The sequence below is a fragment of the Myotis myotis genome, unplaced genomic scaffold, assembly GCF_014108235.1.
Source record: "Myotis myotis isolate mMyoMyo1 unplaced genomic scaffold, mMyoMyo1.p scaffold_m19_p_10, whole genome shotgun sequence".
In the NCBI taxonomy this organism is placed as follows: domain Eukaryota; kingdom Metazoa; phylum Chordata; class Mammalia; order Chiroptera; family Vespertilionidae; genus Myotis; species Myotis myotis.
Window position 1 is genome coordinate 59,765,366 of NW_023416314.1, and position 27,207 is coordinate 59,792,572.

The following is a 27,207-nucleotide window of genomic DNA, read 5'->3' on the forward strand; positions in this document are numbered from 1 at the left end:
GGAGGCAGGGTCCTGGATTGTTAGAGGGATGTCCAGCTGCCGGGTTAGGCCCGATCCCACAGGGATCAGCAGTCGGACATTCCCTGAAGGGTCCCAGATTGGAGAGGGTGCAGGCTGGGCTGAGGGACACCCCCCCCCTCCAGTGCATGAATTTTGTGTACCGGGCCTCTAGTCTATATAACAAAAACCTAAGCGACTATTGCGTTAGAATGACCAGTCGCTATGATGCACACTGACCATCAGGGGACTCACGCTTAACGCAAGAACTGCCCCCTGGTGCTCAGTGCACTCTCACAGGGTGAGCGCCGCTCAGCCAGAAGCCAGGCTCATGGCTGGCGAGCGCAGCTGCAGTGGCAGGAGCCTCTCCCGAGGAGTTCCAGACTGCGAGAGAGCACAGGCCAGGCTGAGGGGACCCCCCCCACCCGCCCCCCAGTGCACGAATTTGGCACACCGAGCCTCTAGTCCATAATAAAACTATATAATCATTTGGCTTTAACAGGACTAGAAGCTGTAAGAAATAATATCTAACCTCTGCATTTAGAATTCTTAAAAAGTACTGTATCAACTGAATTGCACTTTCTTAAAAAATGCAACTACTTTATATGGTCACTATGATGAAATCTTTTAAAAAGTGAATCAGTATCTCCCCAATTCCTTGGTTATGTAAATCTAGATCTATAAAGTTTGCTCTGAATATAAGTTTATGCTTTGGAAATATTAAATATTTTCACCAATTTAAAAAAAAAAAAGAAAGAAAAAACTCCAATACTTCTTATCCACTATATCTTTAACCAGGTAAAATTTATATTTCTGTTTTACATCATCTCATTTCTAAATATTCTGGATAGAATCTTCTCAAAGCTGCAAAGTAAAGAAAGAGCTAAGAAGTAGGAAAGTACATAGATGAAAAAATTTTTTGTATGTGTGAAAATTACAATCCACAAATTTGGCTTCATTTATTTTAAATTCAACTTTAAGAGCAATAGTCTAGTGCGGTGGTCGGCAAACTGCAGCTCGCGAGCCACATGCGACTCTTTGGCCCCTTGAGTGTGGCTCTTCCACAAAATACCACGTGCGGGCACGCATGTACAGTGCGACTGAAACTTTGTGGCCCATGTGCAGAAGTCGGTATTTTGCGGAAGAGCCACACTCAAGGGGCAAAAGAGCTGCATGCTGACCACTGGTCTAGTGACTTGTTACCTGGAAAACAGCATGAGAACGAGAAGATGTGGCATTCATATCAGTAGGATGTTGTGTCCTGTTTTTGTTCCCATTATCCAACAAGTGTAAAATTTCTTCCGAGGACTTGGGCTAGAGAAGTTTAAAAATATATACAAATTAGCCATCTGAGTTTAAATTTTTTAATACATGTTCAACAAGCAAGAAGAGTTTTAAAGATAAAAAAAAGTGAGAAAAAGCTTTCTATAATTTAAATCCTATTAAATATTGACTGTCTATCATTTGCTTTGTACATTGGTGTTACATGAGGAATAAAAGATAAAGCCTCGTCTTCTGAGCAGATAAAATATAAATGTATTAAAGAAAGTAATACATGATATTAAATGTTCAAGAATATTTTTAAAAGAAAAGCTCTTTTAATTATTCAAGGAAAACAAAATAAAACTGAAGATGCACCGTGTTTATTTTAAGTTTATACTTCATTATTTTTCTTTTTTCTCAAGCACAGTGAAGAATAAATAAATGGCTAAAAAAGCAAACTTGTTATCTGAACAGAGGAAAAGTTTATAAACATACCTGATGTAAAGTCAACCCCTGAACAACGACCCCTTTTTGGGCATCTTCCCGGACAGCAAGTGGCCCTGAATTTACTAAGAGGTCACGAATCTGTTCATTATATACCTTAAAATAAAAATAAAAATAACTGCTTTAACACTGATCTTAAAACAATAGTGATAACATCACAAACAGGCATACATTGCTGATTTAAGTTTATATTAGAATTTTATCTTAAAGACAAATAGCAGCTCATTTAGTTCATCTCATTCCTTCTACCTCATGTTGCCATTAGTATTCTACCATCTGAGGAAACAGAAGAGTTTAACTACATAGAGTTTAACTACATAGGCTTGAAATTTAAATTTAAAGGTGGAATCATTATACGCTCATCCCGTAATTGCTAACTTGATGATTTCAGTGAAAGATAAATAAGATAGCTGGAATTGCCTTTACCAATTTCCTGGAAATATACAGGACACACGGTCTTAGGAAATTCTAGTGGATCTGAAATGTAAGTTATATGGAGGTGGCATGGTTCTCACTGAAGAAGACATTTATTATTTCATGATGCCCAAGTAGACCAAACTTTTAAAAATTTTACAGCTCAAAAGTTAAAGAAAACTCATACTCAAGGATGGATAGTGTTTTATTCCATTTATCCTTCAATTACATTAATTTAACATGCAATTTTTATGATAATTCCATATGGAACCCCCTGCCCCCATTTGAATAATGAAGGGACCAAGGCCCTAAAAGGTTAAGCGATTTGTCCATGTCCACGAAGGTAACAGCAGAGGAGACTGAAGGCCAAATATCCTCACTCTACTACATGATATTGAATACACATCTGTACTTTATGTCTCTGGTACTTTTTTTTTTTTTTAGTAATTTTTATCTTTTTAAGTAATGCATATAAATAATTTTATTGACCGAATTTTATGAATTTACTAAAAAGGTACTAAGTTTTCTAGTTCCTAACTAAATGACAACTACCACTGATATTTCCATGTTCTTAGAAATAGACCACAGTGACAATTCATTGCTAGTAAAATTTTTAACAATGAATGATAACCATTTTTAAATGTAATAAACTCTTTAAAGTAGTAAAATATTCAAGAGCTACATTTTTGGCTCTTATTTTTCTGAAGTAGCAGTCACTTTTCTAGTGCTTTCCCTTACCCACTTAAATCATAGAAAAAACGCAATTAGAACAATCATTCTCAAGCTAGTCTATGCTTCAGAACCACCTGGGAGCTTTCTAAAAACATAGATGCCTCGGCCACAATCCAGACCTATTAAATTAAAATGTCCAGGGGGTGAGGTCCAGGCATGTCTATTTTTAAAAAGCTTCATAGCCAATTCTGGTGCACAGCCCAAGAGGAAAACCATTAGATTAGACATTGCCTTCCCAATAAAATGAAAGTAGATTAAAAGAAAGGAAAAATGATTAAAAACATTAAAAAAAAAACTTTAAAATTCTCCCAGTTATGAAGGGACCTAAAAAAGAAATAACCAATACTGCCATGCTCTTTTCTAATTATGCTCAGAACAATTGTTTTCCATACTTAACTATAGGAAGTGAGTTTTACTTCTATCTTCAAGTCCTATAGACTAAGATGAAAATTTTTAGCAACATACATAATCTTAATGAATTTTTGAAATGTAGGAGCTTAATTATAAGGTATCAATTTAAGAGCTGTAACGAGTAGAATTTTTTCTGACACCACAAATGAATAGGCAGTAAAATCAGGAATTTATGTTTCTGTACTGGTTTCTGAAACACTATCCAAATTCAAAGTTAGAATGCCTGGCACTTAGTTATGATGTGTTGAATGTCAGCTATTAGTAAAAGGATAGGTGGCCTACAGAAATGATGGGGCATGTCAGAAGGACCTAGGAGACAGCACAAAAGAGCCTTGTTTGGCACAATTTCAGCATATAAATAAATAATTACAGAAAGAGGTTATAAACTATTGAGAATTATGTTAACAATTTGATGAGTTCACACTGATACAATAAAGGAAAGAGAAGCTCTCTTTACAGTAGACAGCCAATGAAAAAATGTAGAAGAAATGAAGGAATTTAAAATCATAATCATCTAACATCATAATAATTGACTCAAGCATGAATCATCAGTGGATGAAAGTTTGAGTAAGAAGATATTTACATATTCTCCCTACAAGGTACTTTTTAATTACAAAAGTTAAAGTAGTCTTGACAATGCAGAAACTTTGCAGACACCAGCATGATGAAATTAATCAAAGTTAACATAGCTAGTAATGGGACTAACTAAACACTTAAGCCTCTTGATATGATGTCATAAGAACACAAAGTCACTTGTGTGGTACTTCTGCCAGTGCACAACCAAAATCTAATCCTGACAAACCAAACTAAGAGTTTTATGACAGCAAAAACATAGAAAAGAAATCCAGATTAAGGAGACTAAAGAGTTAGGACAACTGAATGCAACTAAGGATCTTAGATTTTCTTTTCTAATAAAGGGCATTATTAGAATCAATAGCAAACTCTTATTAAGGTCTATGGATTAGGTAACAGAATATCATTATTAATTTCCTGATAACTCTTCAGTGGTTATTTAAGGAAACTTCTAGAAGTCTGTAACTTCAGCAGTTTAGAAAAAAGAAACAGCTACACACACATAAAGAGAGAGAAAGCAAAGGTGGTCAAATGGTAACAATATGGGGAATCTGGGTGAAGGGTATCTGGAAGTTCTTTGTACTATTCTTGCTACTTTTATGCAAGTCAGATATGCCAAATAAAATACGGGAAAAAGAGAAAGATGCATCGCAGGCACTTAAAAATGGTGTTATATATTCATGAGAAAATTCCTATATGACAGAATAATTTAAATGGACCATGGAACTTCTTAAAGAAAGAGTTCTCAATACTATTGATTAATCTAAAGAATGCTATTGCCAACTTACCTCCAGATAAGAAACTGCGGTACTACATATTTTCTCTTCTTTAATCTCATCCATGGATTTGTAAAGGTCTAACAAGGTTAGATACATCACTCCAGGTTCTGTAGCTGATCCTAGCATCGTGTGGGTCTTCCCAGCTCCAGTGGCACCATATGCAAGTACTGGGTTTTTATGAAAAGGGGTCAAAGCGCTCTGTTATGACATATACCATTACTGTAGCCCCTGTCTAGTGGATAGTTCCATCTGGATATGCTCAACAGTAACTTTAAACTCAACAGATAGACACAAAATTAATTTATAGTCTTATCCTTAAAACCTGCAATGTTCGCAAAAATTGACTTTTACTCCTATATTCCCTATTCTGACTAATGGTACCACCAACCAACCACCTGGCTCCCCTCTCCCCAACCCCAACACTTGTTCCCAATCTTCTACAGCAAACTTACACATGTTAAATAATCAATTATGTCTCCCTATTAGTCTCAATCTTCTTCCATCCCATAGAATTTGTGCAGTTACTTTTATGAAAAATGAAATTTGAATATGTTAAAGCTGTGTACTAGTTCCACAGTCCTACAGGAGGAAATTCAAATTCCTCACCTTGGAATACTATTAGGCACTCTAAGAGAGGGTGTCTGATTGCTGCTCTAGCCTATTTCTCCCTTGCTGTGGTCTAGGTACACTAGATTATTTGAAGTTCTCCTCAAGTGCTGCTCTCTTTCTACTCCACTGCCTTTGTCCTGGAAAGTTCCTCTATTTAATCCAACTAGAAAACTTTCATCTGTTCTAAATATTCAGCACAAATGTCACTTTCCTGTGCTTCCCTGACAGTCTTAGGCAGAAACATCTACTCCCTTATTTGAGCCCTTAGTATATGCCATACAACTTTCTATTCCAGCACATATCACAGTGTATTTCCAACTCTGAGTTCTGCCAAGGCAGAGGCCAGATATCCTTCACACTTAACAAGCCACCTGGCACAAAGCAGGTATTCGATACAAGTTTGCTGAGTGAATGAGTTCTAGATTGAAACCATTTATAAAATTCATTTTAAAATTTAAAACAACAAAAAAATGATGTTGTCTTACGCAAATTACTTTGTTTTCAAGATTCTATCCAGTAACACATAAAAGTGTTTTTTCAAATGCAAGAAAAAGTCCACATATGGCAAATACCCATCACAATATTAATGCAAAACCAAAAGTTCACATATGTCAAATACCATCACAATATTAATGCAAAAAAAAGTCCACATATGGCAACTACCCACCATAAGATTGAGTTAAGGCAATAGTTCCTCATATTATTACTGGTGAGAATATTTTTATAAGTTAAATTTCTCTGCTAAGCTAAATGTTCAACTACAAAAATACTTTTCAGAAGAATGAATTAAAGTGATGTATGTTTCATTTTGTTCTATTTTATGTAAGACCATAGTATATCAAGAAGTCTTAAGACAGCTAGATAAGAATATAAAGTTAAAGCCAAGAAGAGACCAAAGATTCAGTTGGTAGATTTTTGTTTATTTGATGTAAAAAAAATCAAAAATCTTTAGAGACAATATGGAATTCCATGAATGAAGAAAAGAATATATGCTAAAATTCAGAATCATAGCAATATAATCAATAAACGACACTCCTTTCTTGCTGGACCAAGAGGATAAGTCTTCTGTAATAAAACTGAATGAGTCAGTGAGAGACAGTAAAATATGTTACAGTTTTGGGGCATTTTAAAGAAAATGCCATAAACTGTGGTAATTCCAAAAGTAAGATATGAATAGTGGTATTAAGTGCCTTGTAAGCATAGAGACATAGCTGGCCTTTTGGACATATCTCTTTCTAGGAAATCAAGACGGCCATTTTGAAAGGAAAATTATTATAGGTCTATCAAAGGCACTAGACATTATTTTTTGGCTGAAGATATGCTAACAAAGCACTTGAAATCCAATTAACATGGGCTTTTAACATTTTTATTTCAAGATATTGTAAAAAAAAAAAAGGTGCTATAAAGAAAATGCCAAGTGTCCAAAAATGTCCGACTATTCCACAGGGATAGATAGTTATAAGGATAAGGGTAAGCAGTGAAACTATTATAAACACAAATTGTGAGAAATCTGGCATCAATTATAAGAAGCCTGTGGTTTAATAACAAATTGAAAGGATGATTGTCTATAGGGACCATAGCAAGACCATGAAAGAGAAAGTTTCACAAATGATATGTTATATATGATGACTAAATTTTCAATAAAGTTTGCATTTACAATGAAAGTCTACTGAATTCAATAATTTTAGCAAACATGCACCTTAAAATTGGTATTTAGAGGAAAAGGCCAAGTAGATGTTTCTTCTAATGTAAAAACTAAAATCAGACAGGAAAATTAAACCCCAACTGAAGTGATTACCTGTGCAATTATATCCATTCAAAAAACTCCGAAGAATTGGCTTAGTAGTGTGTTCAAAAACTTCTAATTGAGTTGAAGTTTCATCAAAAACAGCATCAAATACAAACTTAAGATCCTTATTTTGTTTCTTTGTAATATCTCGATTTCCAGATTTCTTTCCACGGAAAAAACTGATTTCTTGTTGTTTGGGATCAAAAACTAGAATATGCTTATCCACAACATGGGCCACTTTATGGAATCCAGCTGCCTTTTCCTTTGTGTTCTCAGGACGCACACGAACAACTACTTTCATGTGGTGACACAGGTCTTCCTCAGTGACAGACATGGTTGGTTATCTTGATTCGCTTATATGAACACCTAAATACCTAAAATTAAAAAGAAACATAAAGTTTTAATATTAGTTCTATATGCCTGCAACATGAATGGCATGTAGTATTCATTGAAAAAAGATTTTAAGGCTGTTCCACTCACCTGGTAAATGTTACTGGAAATATATAGAGAGTTGCCTGTTGAACAACATGGGTTTATACTGTGTGGGTTCACTTCTTTGCAGGTTTTTAAAAATAAATACTGTAAATGCATTTTCTCTTCCTTATGATTTTCTTAATAACATTTTTTATCTTACTTTATTATGAGAATATAGTACATAATGCATACAAAATATGTGTTAATTGACCGTTTATATTATTGGTAAGATTTCTAGTCAACAGTGGGCTATTAGTGAAGTTTTGGGAGCGTCAAAAGTTACATGCAAAATAAGTCAGACAGAAGTTAGGAACCATATGCTTTTACTCATAAGTGGAACATAAAACTGAAAGCAACCAATGAACAAACAAGAAAAACAAAGAAAAACTCACAGACATAGACAACAGTATGGTGGTTACCAGAGGGAAGGGAGTGGGCTGGGGTAAAATAAAAGGTAAGGGGAGGTCAAATATATAGTGACAGAAGAATTGACTTTGGGAGGTAGGCACATAATGCAATATAAGGATTATGTGTCTCAGAACTGTACACTTGAAACCTATATAAACTTACTAACCAAGTTACCCCAATAAATTTAACTTTAAAAAGGAAAAAAGTTATGTGCAAATTTTGAAAGGCCTGGGGGGGGGGGGCAGTGCCCCAAACCTCTGCTTTGTTCAAGGGTCAAGTGTGTGCTTGTGCATGTATGCACACATTTGTTTATTTGTTTAACTCCTTTGTTCAAAATCTTCCAACAGTTCTTCATCTTATTCAGAGTACAAGTTAAGTTCATTAATTGCCTACATTTTTCACCTTGTTTTATTGCTCACTCTATTCCAGTTAACATACCAAGCACTCCATAGGTCTTTCTATTAGCCATTCTCTCTTTTGCCAAGTACATAACTAATTCCTTCACTTCTTTCAATACTTGCTCTATTGCTGCTCTCCTAACCTCATTAACATTGCCAACCTAATTCCTAATCACTCTTATCCTGCTTTATTTTTTTCCAAAGTGCTTACTATCTCCTAATAGATTGTGTGTGTGTGTTTTAAACTTATTTTTTTACATACACCTGCAATCATTAATGTACTCTAAGTTCACATCATTATAGAACAGTGACTAGGATCTATATTCAGAGCTAGGATCCCTGAATAAAGCATGGGTATACACCATCTCCATCACCTTCATATCTGGGCTTGCTAATTGATATATCCTTGGAATTATTTTTAATCCAATGGGTCTGTGAAACACAGGTAGAGACCAGCCTGGTTGTTTCAATTTCCACTGCCCAGAAGCTTGCAGCCAAGATCACATTTACTAAAAATAGTTCACAAGCCAAGGCTCTGCCTTCATTACCTTGATATAATTCTGAGAGATCCTTTCCTATTCATTCCCATGACCCAAACTAAAATAGTGCTGGAGTCATTGTAAAAAATAAATAAATAAAAATCAAAGCTAGATTTCTGGGTAGCCTCCCAGTAATTGTATATGGTTTAGCTCAAGTGTTTAAGTGTAAGGGAAGGGTCTAATATTTCAGGTAAAGGGATTTATCATGGTTTCACACATACATGCCATTTTTTGCATTGTGACAAAATCTAATCACTCTCACTGCTGTGGAGATAAAGTACTATAGGGAATAGAGATTAGCTAAGTAACTGTAGTAATATAGATAAGAGATGATGCTGTAACTCAGAACAGGGTGGTGGTCAGGTTCTGGATGTATGCTAAAAGTCAAGACAATAGAATTTCCGGATAGACATGTGGGGTATGAGAGAAAACAGATTCAAGAATAACTCCAAAGTTCTTGGCCTGGGGTTGGGAAAAAATGGAATAGCCATTAACTGGGATGATAATGAGAGAGAGTAGAGCAGGTTTTGGAGCAGAAATCAGTTCAGTTCTAGATATCTTAAATCTGAAAATGCTAATAGGCATTCAGGTGGAAATGTTGAGGCAGTTGGAAGCTAAGTTAAGAAAGTAAAGCTGCATCAATCAGACCGTCAAATCTCAGAGGGAATGGAGGGGAGGGCGGGGAAAAGAGGGAGAGATCAACCAAAGGACTTGTATGCATGCATATAGCCTACCAATGGACACAGACACCAGGGGGGTGAGGGCATGAGTGGGTGGGGTGGAAAGGCAATAGGGAGATAAAGACACATATATATAATACCTTAATCAATAATAATTTTAAAAAAGTAAAGCTATCCTCAGAGTCTTAATGCCATTTGAAGCTTTTAGAAGTTTTTAAAGCTTCAAATGACATTAAGATTTGAAGACCTTAAGGAAGACCTTTAAATCAAGGAGGAAGGAATGATCAATTGTGTTAAATACTGCTAATGTGTTCAATATTTAATAAGAAGTAACCATGGGATTTAGTAAAACAGAGGCGAATGAGAAGAGCAATATTGGGGGAATGGTGGGAAAAAAGACTGAATGGGAGAAGATTCAGAGTGAATAAAGAAATAAGTACTAGAAACTACTACTACAAAAGTGAGCAAAGAAATGGTGTGGGTGGAGGGGGAAGAAGGGTTAAAAGAAGAAATTTCATTTGTGTGTGTGTGTGTTTTTTAATGGAAAAATAACAGCAATGAGATAGCTAAAATATGTCATAAAACCATATACTTTTGGAAAGAATTCAAATAAGGCCAAAAGCAATCTAAAAGCAGAAGACAGTGGACACAGCACTCCCATTTTAGGACTCTGTCCTTCTCCAAAAATAGAATGCTAAAGACGAAAGATGGTCATTTGGATTCTAACAGTCAGGTCCCAAGTGAATTACTACCCTGCTCTTTCTGTCTCGCCAAGTCCCACAAAGCACCTATAGCTCATTTCTATGACCTTGGTCAAGTTACTTAACCTCACTGAGTCTCAGGTTTCTCATTTGTGTAAAGGAGAGAAGACCTCATAATACTGTTGTAAAGGTTAAAGGACATAACAGGTATTAAGGCATCAATAAACGTCAATTCTCTTCACTACCTGTCCCCACTCATGCCTCTTGTTCCCAAAGATACTGGTCCATCTTTTTAATGATTCCCAATAAGCTTATGACTGGCACTTTGGGTAGGATAATTCTTCCTTGTTTAGAACTGCCCCATGCATTAGAGTATGTTTAGTATTTCTGACCTCTGCCTATTAAAGGCTAGTAGAATCTCACATTTCTTATGATACCCGAAACTAACCTCCATACACATTTCTAAATCTTTTAAAAGTATTCAACAATGCTTTGACTTTAACTGATAAACTTTTTAAAAATGACAGATAATATGTACATACATATATGAAATGGTGAGCCAAGCATATAAGACATTAGGTGATTATTTCAAAACAGAACTTAGAACCTCAAGGATGGAAGGTAAATCTTGCTAATTAACTAACTAATTAATTCAATAAGTTAATTTTTAGATGTTGGAGCCAGACCCTAGTTTAAAATTCCAGCTCTACTACTTACTGGCCATAACTGTGGGCAAGTTACTTAAATGCCTTATGGCTCAGTTTCCTCATTTGTAAAATGGGACTAATAATATCTACTTCATAGAATTGTTGTGAGGATTAAGCACTTAGAATAATGTCTGACACAGAGTATACCACTGCAAATGTTTGCTACTAACAATATTATTTTAATATACAGTGCAGTGAGGGAAACAGATATTAACAATATAGTGACACAAAAGATAAAGGTTTAACTGTGCCAAGTGTTTTAAAGTAAAGGTGAAAAGTGCTATGTAAAAGTATAATGGGGTATTGACATAGTTAAAAAGCTTCCTAGAGGAAGTGATGAGTTGAGAGCTGAGGGATGGATCATTATTAACCAGGTTAAAAAAAAAAAAAAAAAAAAAAGCATTTCAAGAAGGAAAACTAATTATGCATTCAGTAAATATTTACTGAGTGCCTTCTATGTGCTAGGTATTTCTCTGGGCCCTAGGATAAAGAGGGTCAGCAGTGTATGTGTGGGCTCCTATTTTAGGATAGGGCAGTTGAAAGAAGCTTATGTAGTGGGGTGACTTCACAGAAACTCAATAATGAGTGAGAAAGTAAGTGCCTATGGCAAAAATATTTCAGGCAGCAGGTTCAAGAGCTTATGGTAGAAAACATAAGCTCTTGTGCAGTGGACATAACTGGCTGCATGGTCAATTTTCTTAAATTTTGTTTCTTCTAGTTTAGTTTTAGATAATTGTAACTTTTTCTATAGCATCTAAAGAGATCTCAATTTACCTTTGTTTGCTCAGTAGTGATGCAGCAAAAGAGAAGGGAGAAGATTGCATTCAGATATAAAACTGGATTAGGGTGGGGTCAGATTTAGAAGATCTTGAATGCAAGGTTATAGCTTAGATTTGATTGAAAATTTAATTAGGAATTATTGAAGATATTTTAGAAGGCAACAGATCCTATTCAAGTAACATTTCAAGAAGAAATTTTGACAATTACCTAAAGGATAGTTTAAGAAGTATGGCAAATGCAAATTTGTTTTAAACTTGTTATAGACTAAGAAAGACATCATCTTAATTTTTAAAGTATCATATTTACCCTAATTTGTCAAAACAAATGAGTGAATATAATTTTCATACTAAAAATACCTAAAGTCAGAAGAAATAAACAAACAAACAAATAACCTAAAGTCAACAAAATCACAAAATGTAAAAATTTGTCTATGTTTAAATATACTGATGCCTTCAGGGATTGATGAGGTTGCTCTTATACTAATACATGATACCTGCTTTCTTTTCTAACATGGCTAAGTACAAGAGATGGAGATCTAGTTGATTCTGAATAAGGCACATAGAAAGCAAATTCCTTAACCATGTTTATTAATTGGCTAAAGAATAAATATTGTTATCTGACAATAATCTGTTGATTCCAAAATACTTTTCAAATGACAGTTCAATTCTGTCATATTTACTAAGTGATATTGATTGAATAGAATCAAAAGAGCAAGCTGATGGGATTTCGTTGTTGGAACTAAAACATTAAGGAGAAACACTTCCAATACCCTTGTTCATATAGAAGAAAGGTATTTGTCTAGTCTAGAGAGAAAATAATATAAAAGAGTAAAAAGGAGCTAATGAAGGGGCTTTTTGTTCCCAATCTATAAAATGATAAGGTTGCACTATATGATATCTAAGGTCCTTTTTCTAGCTCTAAAGTTTTATAATTATTGCATATGACAAAATATAACAGCTAATGAAGGTGTATTTTTTAAATTTTTATATCCCTAACTTCTTGTACTGAACCTAGACACATAAATAAATAGACACAGAATCCAAGAAAGCAATTTACCCATTTAGAGACAAACATACAATATATTTCTCTAACAGAATGAACATATTACAGTAGGGTACAATGATTGGCAATAACAGGCAATTACAATGAGGACCCTGAGGCACAAATTTTTAAAAATGTGCCAAATTTCTTTTCATACAAAATCAGGAAAATGAGATGTTTCATGCTAATCAGTGAGAGAACTTAAAATGTCACTCACTTGACAAGGATAACATTCAATTTTCTGGGAGTTTCACTTACATGGAACAGCTCATTTCTCTGCTATATTTAATGAAGAGGTGTTAAAAACTAATCCTCTTCAATAATTGCAAGATAATATAAATTGCGTTGAATGGGGGCAATCCTTAACTTTAACTAACGACCATTCACTCTAGGTAAAGTATAAGCCAATTAAGTTAAAAGATTCACCCCCAATTATACATAAATACAATAATATTTTTAGTTCATTGACTGTATGTACTGATGCCTTCTTCAAAAGCAGATTATTTTATGAATCTTATGTCATTCCCCCTGCCCTAAATTCTTCAATGACTTCACAACATAAGAATAAAATGTACTCTTTACCATGTCCTATAGATTCTACACCTGTCTACTTAGACCGTTTCTTCAAATGTTCTCTTCCTTGGTTACTCTGCTTCAGTCACACTGTCCTTCTTAGTGTCCCTAAAAAAATTTCAGTCTTGTCCTGTCCTCATTGCCCTCACACTTTCTCTTCTCTTTGCCTGGAAGGCTCTCCCTTTAAATATCTGCAAATCTTAATCCCTCAGTTCATCATTTAGATCTCTCTCTATTCAAATGGCACTTTACAGAAGCTTTCCCTCAAGATTCCATTCAAAATAGTATTTCTGCCCTTGCCTCATCAATCTCTTACTTACTTTATTTTCTTAGCATCTAGACTAACTGGAAAATAGATGTTTTATTTGATTACATACTTATTGTTTCCTCTCTAGAATGTCAACACTGTGAGAGTATGGTCTTCATTTGTACCCCAGACCCTAGAACAGGGCTTGTCAAATATTTAGGATTCAATACATACTTATTGAATAAACGAATGCAGTTTTTTACTGATACATGTGCTAAAAAACAAGTGCAGAATAGTGGACTCGGCACACAATCATTTGTATGTTTAAAAGTTACATACTGTTTGTGTATGCATGGACTCTGAGGGAGAGAACACAGAAATTGATAATGCCAGTTGCCCCATGGGAGGAAATATAAAGGTCTGGGTGACAGGCAGGCTTGCTTTCTACTTTATATTCTTTTTTGCTGTTTGAATTTTAAATGCAAAATTTCAAAAACAAAACAAAACAAAAATTATTAAGTTTACCTCAAACACAACTATCCTTTAATAACAAGTTCTATTTATGAAATACTTTCTATTGAGCTCTTATTCTACAGACAGACATTCTAAGCAATTTACATGCTTCTCATTTAATCTCCACAACAATCCTATGATATGGGTATATTATTAACATTCCTATCTTACACAGGAAAAAAACTAGTTAGGGAGAGATTACGTTAACTGGCAAAAGTCACACTATTGGAAGCACAAGACATGGGATTTGAACACAGACTAACTAAATCTAAAACTCAAGAATTTAATTGCCATTCTTCCTGATATCAATACATAATACACAAACTTTCTTACAGAAGTTTAAAAAATATATATTTGCCTACTTTTGATAGAAACCTTAGGGTAGTACAGGAGCTCTTGAATACATGTTGAAATAAAACAAAGTTTATGCTTTCTCTATGCTTGTTGGATTATCACAGTTTCTATTCTCTCCAAATATACCATGAATTGAGAACTCTTGGATTAGGTCTACACAGTGATATTTAGTAATCATAAACAACAATGACTATTATTTGAAAACACTGTATATATATCAGGCATTATGGTAAACATTTGACATTCACTATCTCATTCAATCCTTAAAATAATCATATATAAGGTAGATTCTATTATTGTCACCATTTTACAAAAAACAGAGACCTAGTTTTAGAATAAGTAATTCTGCCAAGATGACATAACTAGTAAGTGAGGAGTCAGAATGTGGATCCAGATCCAAATCCAAAGTCAATTTTCTGAACAACAATGCTCTACTGGAATCGGAACAGAATGCTTTCAAACAATGAAACAGAAACGTTGCACAAATCATCTTGAATGTGGAATGATAGAGTTAACTCAAACCTGAATTAGATTCAGATTCAACAAACAGTTTTTAGGACCAGGAATTATCCTCCACACTATCATTTATTGTCTCTAGGCAACTTAAACCTCTTTTTGGAAATAACTTTGTGTTAGAGCCACTGCTTCTACTAACTTATATGCATCAGGGAACGAATTTCACATGCAGGGAAGGGTGGCACTGACATCTGGGCTATTTTTTCCCTCCTAGTTTTTATAGAGTTGACAGCATAAAAATAATTTTATGTGTACCTTCATCGATTCAGAGTATATTTTTAGTGGGACAAGAGGCACTTTTTTAAAACGAAAATTTCATATGCTTCTAAGTACTTGTTCAAAAACAGAAGAGACATTAATCGCTACAATTAAAGGCAGATACTCTTTGTACTGAAATACAATTATTACAAAATAACAGAAACTTACATAACAAGCCCTGTGTAGTCTTTGAATCTTATATTCTCTAGCACCAAAGTTCATTTACTAGTATGCCTCCCAAAATTCAAGGTGGCGGAATAACACTACCAACTAAAACCTGTAGAATGCCCAACACAGTCTACCTGATTGTTAACAGTTAACCTAAGTTACAGATTATGCAGCAAAATTATTCATGTCTGGTCCAATCTCCTAAACCGTGGTCAGCTTTGACCTCTATGTAATTGAATGCCCAAAGGAGTCTTGCAGAAACTAAGCACAGACGTTAGAAGGGCCGATTCTCAGGGCTCCATGTCCCTTTCATTTGCAACTTGCCAAGCAGTCTGATCTCTTCCATACCTCATCTGATCCTCAGCAATCCGTTAGGCAGTGCTGGCAGGTCTAAACTTGATGCTCTGGCCTCCAGGCAGGGTCTCCATGGACTTTTGCCCGTCTAACTGCAGAACCTCACGGGGAAAAAAGTTTATACATTAGGGAACCAAGGTTCCTCATCTGACAGGGATGCCCAGTCACTTTCACATCTGTGTCTGAGACAAAACGCTCTGAATTTGGGGTGCGGAGGTCACTTTACACTGTCAAAGTGCTGGGCAGAAAGTGCTCTGCCGAAGTCTGGGAAAGGGGCCAGGATGCCCTTTAAAGCTTGGACTTCCTCGGAATTTAAGGCAGGAGATCCCAGCCCTTCCTGCGGAGCATTCGTGGGCTTCCGACCACACAGAGCCGGGCGCTTAGGGGTTCTCCAGTTTCCTCTTCCTTTAGCTTTCTCCCCAGGGATCCTAACCACCTCCACCCTCACCCTCACCCTCCATTCAACGCTTTCCTGTTTGTTAATAAGCCAGCCCACCTGGTCTTCCACGTGTGAGGCGGCGGGACCCTTCCGCGTCCAGCAAGACAGGTCATCAAAGAGCGCGTCCCGAGAGCAGCTTTCTCTAGAGCTCCTCTCCCTCGCATCCGGCCCCAAAGAGGATCCCGCAACTCTTCACTTTCCTATCACCCTCCCGGCGACTCAAACTCAACCAAGAGATTCAAACCCAAGCCAGCTTCCTCAGCGCCCCGTTTCATTGGCTGCCGTCTTCGTGACGCCATCACGTCGGACGTTGCCGCGGCGCGCTGCAGCGGCGCGCTGCCGCCGGGCTCCAAAGCCTCAGCCGCGCGACTCAGCGGAAGCCGCCTTGACTCGCGTCTCCTTGGCAACGCACGCGGCTGTTTCCGGAGGCGGTGGCCGAGGTGGGCGGGGCCAGGCCGGAACTGCAGGTGGGAGTCAGCCACCTGGGAGTCTCAGGCCGCCTTCTGACGCCGGGGGCACGAGGCTGGGTCCCAGGGTTCAGGGTGTGAGTGAGAAGGGTATAGGCCTGGGTTGGTGGGTGTCCTCTGCTAGAGGGAGAGGCAGAGTCTGTTGGGTGTGGATTAATAGGTTCTGGGTGTTTATTTTCTCCACTGACCAGTGAGGCCTGCAAAGGCAAAGGTCCCAAGCCACTGTCACTTGGACCAAAGCGTGATCAATAAGCCTCAATTAATTAAAAGTCCAGGGCTTTAGGTTTGAGGCCCTAGGCTTCATCTCTCTGGACTCCCAGGCCTACTCTCTTTGGCGCCGACTGTGAAACCATTTGGTGTTTTACATTTTCTTTCTAATGATGGCATTTCAAAATAAATTCATTTAAACTTATTGGCCTATTCATTATTGCATGCAGTAGTTTTTTGTTTTGTTTTTTAAGTACTAGGTCTTATGTATTGTTTCAGAACGTACACTTTAAAAGGAAAAAAAAAAATGCCTGGATAAAATGGGAAATATGTTTGCTAAGGTAATTTGTCGTCAGGAAATTTTTAATAGTATGATGTGAATTTCATTGTTGTCCTTTATATTATTACCATTATTGTATCTGTTTATTCAGCAATTGTTGATTGTAGATTTTAGGGACATAATAGTGCACAATTGTGTTAATATCCCTACCCTCTTGGAGCTTATATCTGGGTGATTCACTATCATCATATAAATAGGATGGCACAACACCAATGCAGAGTATTATAAGTAAAACAATGTCTGGAAAACCCCTATAAAATGGACATTTACTTCTTATGGAAGAAAATCAGGAGCGCTGTACATTGTATATGATGCATGTTATATGATTGGTTTTGAACAGAGGATAAAGGATCAATAAAGCTATTAATTACTGGCTGTATTACATATATCTTAGCAAATGCAATAGTGTTTGTGAGTGTGTGTATGTATGTGTGATGCTGAGTTTAATAATAAAACTAACAAGTCTTTTTAAAAAATTCACATATGCACTCACTCTATAGTTCTTTATCTTTGATGTCCCAGGCATTTTATTAACTTTACATATGTTATGTCATTTAATTCTTAAAACAGCCCATGGGATGTGGGTATTATTTATTTTATTGAAGTGAAAACTGAAGTTTTCAGGAAATCCCTAAAGGAAAATATTTTTCTTGAACTGTACAAACCAGCTAATTCAGAATTGAGTAAGTTGTCTCTGAAATACTTTCCAGATTGAGGGATATTAAGATGCTATCTCAAAAAAAAAAAAAGATGCTATCTTAATAGAAAGTGAAAAAGGTGTTTTACCAATTTCTTGTAAAATTGCATTGGTCACTGGTGACTGAGAAAGTAGCTATCTTAAATTTCGTCGTTTTTGACACACATTGTATAAGGCTTATCCATCTAACAGGTGTTTCCACGCCTACTCTAGGTACTTATTTTAATTTAAAGTTTTGCCCTACACTGCCATTAAGCAGTATTCAGATGACCTCTGTATTTTTAAGGAATGTATATTTAGTTAAAACAGATCAATTTTAACATTGTAATCAATGCCATTACTGTGCCAGCTCTCTTTAGTTTGGCAAGACATTACGGATTATACCAGAAAGCATAAGAAATGAACTTATTTTGTATGGAAATGAAGGAAAAAGAACCAAAACTTCAGAAACATATAGTGCTCAGGAGACAGAAATTCCCGCCTTTTAAAGAAATGGGTGTATAGCTAACTTCCATGTTATTTAAACACAGACATTTAACATAGGCTTGTAGTAAAATGAAGAGTGGAGACCAGTATAAAATGGAAAGTTAGATTTAAAGTTGCATCTGACATAAAAAAAAAAAAGTAAAAAGTGAATTAAATCCTGGCATTGCTAGGGTCTTATTTACCAACTCCCGTCCTCCTCCCTCTCCCCACAAAGGAACACCATTTGGAAACTCCAGCGCCTGCAAGACCCTTGGGCAGCTGGGGCTGGAAGCAGCGGAACCAAAGGCGCACGTTCCTCGGTTGTGGGCGGGACACAGACCCGAGCTGTCCGTCTTTTCAAGTTTCCCCCCGGGGCTGGGACGGAGGCGTGCAACCAGTTCAGGTTCCCCGTAGTGGTCACCGGTGGCCCGGGCTAGAGGCCACCTGAGGAATCTTCGTCCTTCAGGTGAGGAGAAGGTGGTCGAGTCCCGGGAGCTCCCCCCACGCCTTTGGGGAACTTCCAAGGTCGCCCCACTCGCCCCGGACAAAGGAAACACACGCCGCTTCCTCTGCTCCCCGCTCATTCATTCAGAGTTCAGAACTTTCTACACAGTGTTACCTCGTCCGAGTGTAATTCTTAGGCCACAGGATGCCTTTCCCCCCCTTCTCTTTAGAACTTTCACTTTCTCTGCGTTCCGGTGCCAGTCTCCGGGTTCAGGAATTAAGTTTTCAAAAGTTTTCTCTGCGGGGAAAGCTGACTGCGATGATGGCAAAGGCTGTTAGTCCCACTGAGGAAGCAGTACCGCTCAGCTTTGTGCTTCGACCTTTAAGAGAGTAACCTGCCCGATTCCGTGGTCTCAAACAGCTAAACTCAACTTTGCTGGCAAAGGAGAGTTAAATGGCTTCGGAAGCCACGGATTGGGCCAGGTTTCCGGACCCCCTGCTTCCTTGCTGGGGCCAGAGGGTACATATGCTGCCTTAAATCATGTTGGGGATGGCTGGTTCATGGAGGACCGCCCCAGTGCTTTTGGGGTTCTGGTAGGAGACTGGGCTGCAGAGGACAGAGAAGGAACTTTGGAGTTTACCTCCTTGCAAGGTATTCAAGGAAACACCCAAAGAAGAAAAGTATTGTGGCCCTTACTCCCTGTTAACCCATTTTAGTAGCCAATTGGTGCATAATAAAATCCTAAGGCTTTGTATTTTGAACATAGTTGAGTAAATAGAAATTGAATATAGAAGAAAAGAATTAATTGCTGGCAAAGGCAGCGTTTTTTTTTTCTATCGTACTTGCTTTGTCCCAGGTGGTTCTGATTCCTATATTAGAATTGATGTTTTGTTTTTTAAACATTATTGAAGTCTGGACATACAATTTAGATTGTTTAAATAATGCAGATTGCACTCTTTAGACCTACATATTGTAGTCCTCTGTTGGGTACCCCACAGTACACTGTTTCCAGGTGGAGTAGGACCAAGCAATAGGATATTGGCTCCTTAGAAAAACAAAAGAATATAATTTATGAGATACCACAATACTGAGTCAATATAATTAAAGTGCTCTTCAGTTACCTAAGTGTATTAAATAGAGCCAGTGGTCTCTCTGTTTATAGCATAGAGGTTAAAATGACAGGCTCTGGGGATAGAATGCTGAAGTTAACACTTCTAGCTTTATGGCTCTACAGCTATCTGACCTTTTCACACAGTGTTTATTTGTTTTCCTCATCTTTACAATGGGAATAATAGTTCCTACCTCTAAGAGTAGTAAGGATTGAATGAGTTAGTACATGTGGTGTGTTTAGAATTTTTAATGGTACTTAGTAAGTGCTCAATAAATGTGAGCTTTTATTTTGTAAAAAATGTAAGAAATACTAAGTTCAAGGGTGGTTGAGTTTACTTGTATACACTTTCTGGCAAACAAAGCATAATTATTCATTTGGCTAATTTGTTATTGCTGAACAATCTAGTTTTACTTAAAACTCTCATTTCATATATATATACATATATATAATTTTTATGTACATATACATATATATAATTATATATATATACATATATATATAATATATATAATTTTTTTGGCCATATATTTCCTGTGCCACATTTGCCACATAATTCTGTGTATTATGAATTTGGTAAAGTTGACATGTTATCCTGAAGGTAACATCTTGTTGATATTATATTTACATAATATTAAATATGTACAGATAGGTATATTTATATTTCTTCTCTAGTTATTACATGTGATTAGCTTTTTAACATTATTCTTCATTTTCTATTGCAAAACTGAAGAAAAGCATATTTAAGTGGGATTTATGTGTTTTTTTAAGTATTTCGAGAAAGTGTTTTTTTTGTAAGGTTGGTCACACAAATGAAATTTTCTAAAGCAAACTTTGATAAAAATGTTAATTCTGTAGAATCTGGAATTTATCCATCCATTTATTTTCTTTTCAGAAAACATTAAGCACCTAGTGTGCATCTAATTTTGTGGCTATAAAGGTGTGGCTCTTACTCTTAAATGACTCATATTCCATGAGGAAGGGAGAGTTGTGTTAATTTGTTACTGAAGTATTTCACATCAGAAGTGTTGTTTACAACCAATTGAGTAAAAAAACAATGTTTTCAAAAGATCTTCTATTGATACACTTACATTCCTTCTGTGTTTTAAAGAGTTACATATTGCAGAATAAAATAGAGCAAGTATGAAAAAGTGAAATATGTATCAACCTTTTATATTTATTTATTTATTTAAGGTCAAGGGACCGATAATTAAAGCAGTGGTGGTTATGACCTGGCAAAGTATGCTCAGCTTAGTGTTTACAAAGTTACTAGAGGCCCAGTGCATGAAATTCGTGCATGGTGGGGTGGGGGGGGGGGTCCCCTCAGCCCAGCCTGCACCCTCTCCAATCCGGGACCCCTCAGGGATATGTCCGACTGCCAGTTTCGGCCCAATCCCGGGGATCGGGCTTGAACCGGCAGTCGGACATCCCTCTCACAATCCAGGACCGCTGGCTCCTAACTGCTCACCTGTGAACCTGCCTGATCGCCCCCAACTGCCCCCCCGCCAGCCTGCTTGCCGCCAACTGCCCCCCCTGCTGGCCTGGTCACCCCACGCAGCCTGCTGTTCAGTCATTTGGTCGTCCCTCACTAACCTCCGTGCTGGCCTGGTGACTCCACGCAGTCTGCTGGTCATTACTGTTACTGTGACGGCATCCCAGACAATTTGCATATTCCTCTATTATTAGTATAGATCAGAGGCCCAGTGCATGAAAATTCATGCACTGGAGGGGGGGGGGGGCGGTCCCTCAGCAGAGCCTGCCCCCTCTCACAGTCTGGGAGCCCTCAGGGGTGGGAGGCGATGCCCCATCCACCTCTGCTGCTGCCACAGCCGGCAGTGCAAGCCTCAGCGGCCTTGGTTACCTGCACCTCGCGCCGGGCCTGGGCGGCTGGGCAGCTGAAAGCCGAGGCTTGCCTGTGCCTCAGGCCGGTGCTGGGGGGCTAAGGGGACTGGGGGACTCCAGAGGCAGGTGCAAGGGCGGGCCTGGCCTTGCCGCACGCCTGTAGCCCCAGCGGACCTGAGGGGACTGGGCGCTGCGATCTTGTGACTGTGGGCACTGCCATCTTTGAGGGCATGGCAGTCAATTAGCATATTCCCTCCTTATTCGCTGTGGGCGCTGCCATCTTTGCGATGGTGTGAGGGTCAATAAGCATATTCCCTCTTTATTAGATAGGTTGGTTTAGATTGAAAAGTACTTCATGAAATAGGTCATGGTGACATGATATCAGAGAGTATTCATGGCAAAATTGTGAGATTTTTACTTTTCTGGGATACTGAACACCTCCCTTTATTTTAGATGTACACTCATAGTCTTTTCTCAAAGTTAAATTGAAGATGAAGTCTTGGTATTATGAGAAAAATAAAAGAGCTTGAAATAAAAGACCACCTAAACCTAACATAGGATAATATTTATAATCCGTTTGCTCATCCAGATATCTTTTCCAATAAACAGTTCTAATGCATTGAACTTGTTCTTTAGACTCTATTAAAATTCAAAAAAGTATATTTCAGAAAAATGAAAACTAAATAATTAATTTTCACATTTCTGATGGTTAAAACATTAATGGTCTTGGAGTTAATTAGGCTACATTAAAAATTACATTTTCAGATTGTTTCTTAAATTGTTCTGGGTTCCTTGCTTTGTATAAGGAGATTACTCACTCACACTTGTTTGAGATGATGAGTCTTACACATTTTTGTGTGGTAAATATTATATACTAATTTGCTTTTCCCCAAGTATTATAGCATCCTTTTAAAAAATCCAACAATCATGATATTTAAAATTTTTTTTCTAGGTTTGTTGACCTACAGAATGCTTCGCTATCCATACTTTCGTAGGACCTATAAAGAATGTCTTTCATGTTGGTTGGAAGCTGGCATATTTAATTTAGGTGTTAAAAGGATACATGCTACATCAGAAAGATATGATGAATATGAATCCCAGGAGCAAACAGATCAAGCTGGAGCTCATGAGTTTCACAGATCTCAAGACAGAGATTCTGAAGCTCTGAGTAAACTACATATTCCAGTAATGGTGGATGAAGTTGTTCGTTGTTTGGCACCACAAAAAGGGCAGGTAAGTTGATTTGTTTTTATTTTTAAATTGTGATATAATTTGCTTATCTTAATATTCACAATTTTAAGTGGTGTGACTCAATGGATTTTAGCATATTCACAAGATTTTGCAATGATCACCACTGCCTAATTCAGGAATGTTTTCATCACTCTGTTATGAAACTCCATACTTGAAAGTATTCACTTTCTATTGTCTTCCTTTTTAAAAAAATTTTCTTAACATATTTTTATTCATTTCAGAGAGGGGGAGAGAGATAGAAACATCAAAGATGAGAGAAAATCATTGATAGGCAGCCTTTTATATGCCACACACTGGGGATTGAGCCCTGCAACCTGGGCATGTGCTTCGACTACGAATCGAATCTTGACCTCCTGGTTCATAGGTTATCACTCAACCACTGAGCCATGCAGACTGGGCTATTGTCTCCCCCCCCACTTTTTTTCTTTTTTTACTTGGAAACCATTAATCTATTTTTTTGTTTGTATGGATTTGCCTAATATGGACATCTCTCTATATAAAAGCCTAAGTGGCTGGTCGATCATTTGACCAGTAGCTATGATGCGCACTGACCACCAGGGGGCTGACACTTAATACAGGAGGTGCCCCCTGGTGGTCAGTGCGCTCTCCCAGTGGGAGCGCCACTCAACCTGAAGCTGGGCTCATGGCTGGCAAGCACAGCTGCTGTGGTGTGAGCCTCTCCTGCCTTCGTGGCAGTGCTACCAGGCAGCGCCAGGATGAGCAGGTGCCAGGATGAGTGGGAGCGGTGCGGCGCCCACCCCAGATCGGGCTTTTCCCCAGCCGCCTGCTGCTTCAAGCACTGCTATATCCCTTGGGGATGTCGAAATGCCGGTTTCAGCCCAACTGTGGGGATTATGCTGAAACCGGCAGTCCGACATCCCCCAAGGGGTCCCGGATTGCGAGAGGGCTCAGGCCAGGCTGAGGGACCCCACCGGTGCACGAATACATGCACTAGGCCTCTAGTTTGATATAAATGGATTTATACAATATGTAGCTTTTGCATCTGCTTTTTTTTTACTTAGCATGTTTTCGAGATTCATCTACATTGTAGCACGTATCTCTATTTCATTTTATCCCTGAATCATTTTGTTGTATGGATGTATCACTTTTTAAAAAAAGCTATTCTCCAACTTATGACATTTATGTTTTTACATTTTGGCTACTGTGAATAATGCTGCTATGAACATTCATGTACAGCGTTTTGTGTGGACAATATGTTTTCAATTCTCTTGAGTATATACCTAGGTGTGAAATAGATGACAACTCTATGCTTAACTTTTTGAGGATCTGCCAAACTGTTTTCCAGAGCTGATTAGTTTTGTCAGATAAGTATTTTAAAAGAAAAAGAACATTAGACTGGCTAAGTGGTAGGCTATGGAAACTGAATTCTACTTTTCATCTCCTTGAGAATTTTAGCATCTTTTCAGGAATGACTGGAGGCAAAAGTAAAGATCTGAATTTCTGTTTTCTTGAGAGAGAGAGAGAGAGAGAGAGAGAGAGAGAGAGAGAGAGAGAGGGAGGAGAGGGGAGGGGAGGGGAGGGGAGGGGAGGGGAGGGGATTTATTTAAGGAATTGATTCACATGATTATAGAGCAGGGGTGGGCAAACCTTTTGACTCGAGGGCCACAATGGGTTCTTAAACTGGACCAGAGGGCCCTAACAAAAGCATGGATGGAGTGTTTGTGTGAGCTAATATAAATTCAAAGTAAACATCATTACATAAAAGGGTATGGTCTTTTTTTTCAATAGTTTTATTCATTTCAAACGGTAGTTTGCCCACGGCTGTTAAAGAGTGTTAATAAGTCTAAAATCTGCATATTAGGTTGGCAGGCTGGAGACCCAGGTAAGGGTTGCTGTTTGAGTCCAAAGGCAGTTTGCTGGTGGAACTCCTTTTGTTCCAGGAGTCAGTCTTTGCTCTATTAAAGCTTCCCATTAGATTCCATAAAGCCCACCCACATTATGAAGGGTAATCTGCTTTACCCGATCCAACAATTTAAATGTTAATCTCATTTTTTTTTTTAAAAAAGCAAAACACCTTCACAGAAAAAATCTAGAAAAATGTTTGACTATCTGGTTTTAATACCACCCCGTGTTAATATTGATACATAATATTAATAATCATACCTGAGTTACTTATAGTATTGCTGGCAGGATTATATGAGGCCTGAAATACGAAAATGCTTTAATATCTATAAAGAGATCACAAAAACGTTAGGTGATATGATAGCCAAAAACAAAAAGTTAGAAACCTCCTGAAAATTACGCATATTTACAAATGGAAAAAAAAATCTTTATTGTAGTAAATTTTTTTCAAATGTTATTTATAATTAAAGCTGATAATTTTTATATTGCTGACTTCAGAAATATGATCTCTTATTCTAGAAACTACTGTTATAATCTAAATCAATCATTTTCATTTTAAAAGTCATACCTTGCTTCTTTAATTAAACTGCCCAAGTTTGAATCTGTTATCTAACATGCGTGTGTGATCATGCACACACAGAGCTCTTAATTTTTTTTTTTGAGACTTCTTCAAATTAGATCGTACAGCTTTCATAAACTAAGTTCTGAGCTATATGCATAAGGTATGCTAGAATGCTTGGATGTTGCTCATGTATAAGCCCATCAGTCATATGACTTAGGTTGCTTTACAACAATACTTTGTTTCATTATCTTTAGGCAGTATATAACAAAATAATCCTAGTATTCTTAAATAGATAATATGTATTAAACATCTAGCTCAGTGCTGTCGCATACAAAGTAGGGACTCTACAATACATATGAAAACTTAAGTTAAAGAATTAAGTTTAAAAAATTAAGTTGGATAGAGGAAGATGGCGGCGGTATAGGCAGACGCGTCCCAGGTCGTGTCCCTGAGCAAATGGAGTGAGCAGCTGAAACTAGTAACATCCACCCCGAATTGGCGAAATTCCTCAGCTGGCGAGACGGTTTACAGCCGGGAAGAGCAGAACTCCCCTGGAAAGGTAAAAAAACCAGGGATTTGGGCAGGAAAGTTTGCCAGACCTCTGAGCCCAGAGAGTCGGAGGGAGACCGCGTGGCAGACAGCCGCGTCCCTTGGGACAGGCACAGCCCCTAACGGGGGAAAGGAGAACCGCGGGATTCCTGGCGCCGCCGGGGGAATTGAGAGCTCGGTCTGTGATCACAGAGGACTGAGCCTAAAGGGGGCAGCCTGAAGAGCTGACCAGACCATGCAGTCCCGGTAAGAGAAGAAGCTTACAGAAACCAAGCCTTCCCCGTTTCCGCGGCCGGCGTTTGTTTGTTTGTTTTCACTGAACCCTGTTCATGGGACATTTCGGATACAGACACTCACCTGTGCTGAAGAGAGGGAGAGTGTGCGGAGGAGTGGAATCTGGGGAGAGACTGAGGAGAGAAGGGGGGCCGGGAGAGGTGGCAGCGAATTGAGTGCTGAGACACCCCTGAGCCCAGGTCTGAGGCAGCCATTCTCTCCGGAGAGTGAGACTCCTCCCCCCAGCCCCCAGGCAAGGAGCACAGCCACACCCAGATTCCACCCTGTAGGAGATCAAGGATTAAAATAACCTGATCAGTCCCTGGGAGTTAACAGGGTCTGGCCTATAGAGGGATTTTCAATCCCAGCAACAACACAGCACTGGTAACTCTTACGCAGCCAGCTCTGGGCAGTGAACTTCCACTGGACAGAGAGGCCCTGTAGCCTCAGAGGCCAACCCCAGAACACTGCCACCCAGAGGCTGACCCACAAACTGACTCTTTGCTAAACACAAAATAAGGCAGTCTGGGAAACAAATGCGGCTTGCTTTAAAATAAGGACTGTGGTTTACAACACAGAGGAACAGTGTATCGCAGGGAAACTCAACACTCTCCTGAATACCTGGCAGGTCTAAGGCGAGCCACACTGAAGAATAGAAGAACCGAAGGACCTTCACTACTGCAATATTTTTTTTTTTTCCTTTTTTCACCTTTTAACTAAGAAACCAATTTTTTTTCTTTTTTTCTTTTTTTCTTTTCCTCTTCTTCTTTTTTTTTTTTTCTTCTTTTTTCCATCACCTGATTTTACCCTTTTAATTACTACCTTCTTATTTTTAACCAGTATTATTACTGCTACCATTTTACCATTTTTTTTTAAAGTGCCATTTTATTTTCTCTTTATTTTATTTTGGGATTAGT

General features: G+C 37.9%; 2 protein-coding genes across 6 annotated transcripts in view; one reads left to right on the forward strand and one right to left on the reverse strand.

Annotated features, from left to right (window-relative positions):
* KIF18A (kinesin family member 18A) overlaps nucleotides 1-16,450 on the reverse strand; it is an 80,080-nt gene extending 63,630 nt beyond the window's left edge. Inside the window, exons 1-6 of one of the 4 annotated variants that reach the window (XM_036325696.1) lie at nucleotides 16,279-16,450; nucleotides 15,777-15,874; nucleotides 7,081-7,445; nucleotides 4,683-4,840; nucleotides 1,756-1,860; nucleotides 1,201-1,311 (exon numbers count right to left, since the gene is read on the reverse strand). In XM_036325696.1, the coding sequence (XP_036181589.1) occupies nucleotides 1,201-1,311; nucleotides 1,756-1,860; nucleotides 4,683-4,840; nucleotides 7,081-7,405 (699 nt within the window). In that variant the 5' untranslated portion in view covers nucleotides 7,406-7,445; nucleotides 15,777-15,874; nucleotides 16,279-16,450. Of the gene's footprint in view, nucleotides 1-1,200; nucleotides 1,312-1,755; nucleotides 1,861-4,682; nucleotides 4,841-7,080; nucleotides 7,446-7,551; nucleotides 7,710-15,776; nucleotides 15,884-16,278 lie in introns of those variants that run through there. The other 3 variants (XM_036325693.1, XM_036325694.1, XM_036325695.1) reach the window with 3 other exon arrangements.
* A 132-nt stretch (nucleotides 16,451-16,582) lies between these two features.
* Nucleotides 16,583-27,207, forward strand: part of METTL15 (methyltransferase like 15) — a 194,845-nt gene continuing 184,220 nt past the window's right edge. For both annotated transcript variants that reach the window (XM_036325697.1, XM_036325699.1), the window contains exons 1-3: nucleotides 16,583-16,688; nucleotides 18,633-18,863; nucleotides 22,745-23,025. In XM_036325697.1, coding sequence (XP_036181590.1) covers nucleotides 22,762-23,025 — 264 coding nt within the window. In that variant the 5' untranslated portion in view covers nucleotides 16,583-16,688; nucleotides 18,633-18,863; nucleotides 22,745-22,761. The remainder of the gene's footprint in view (nucleotides 16,689-18,632; nucleotides 18,864-22,744; nucleotides 23,026-27,207) is intronic.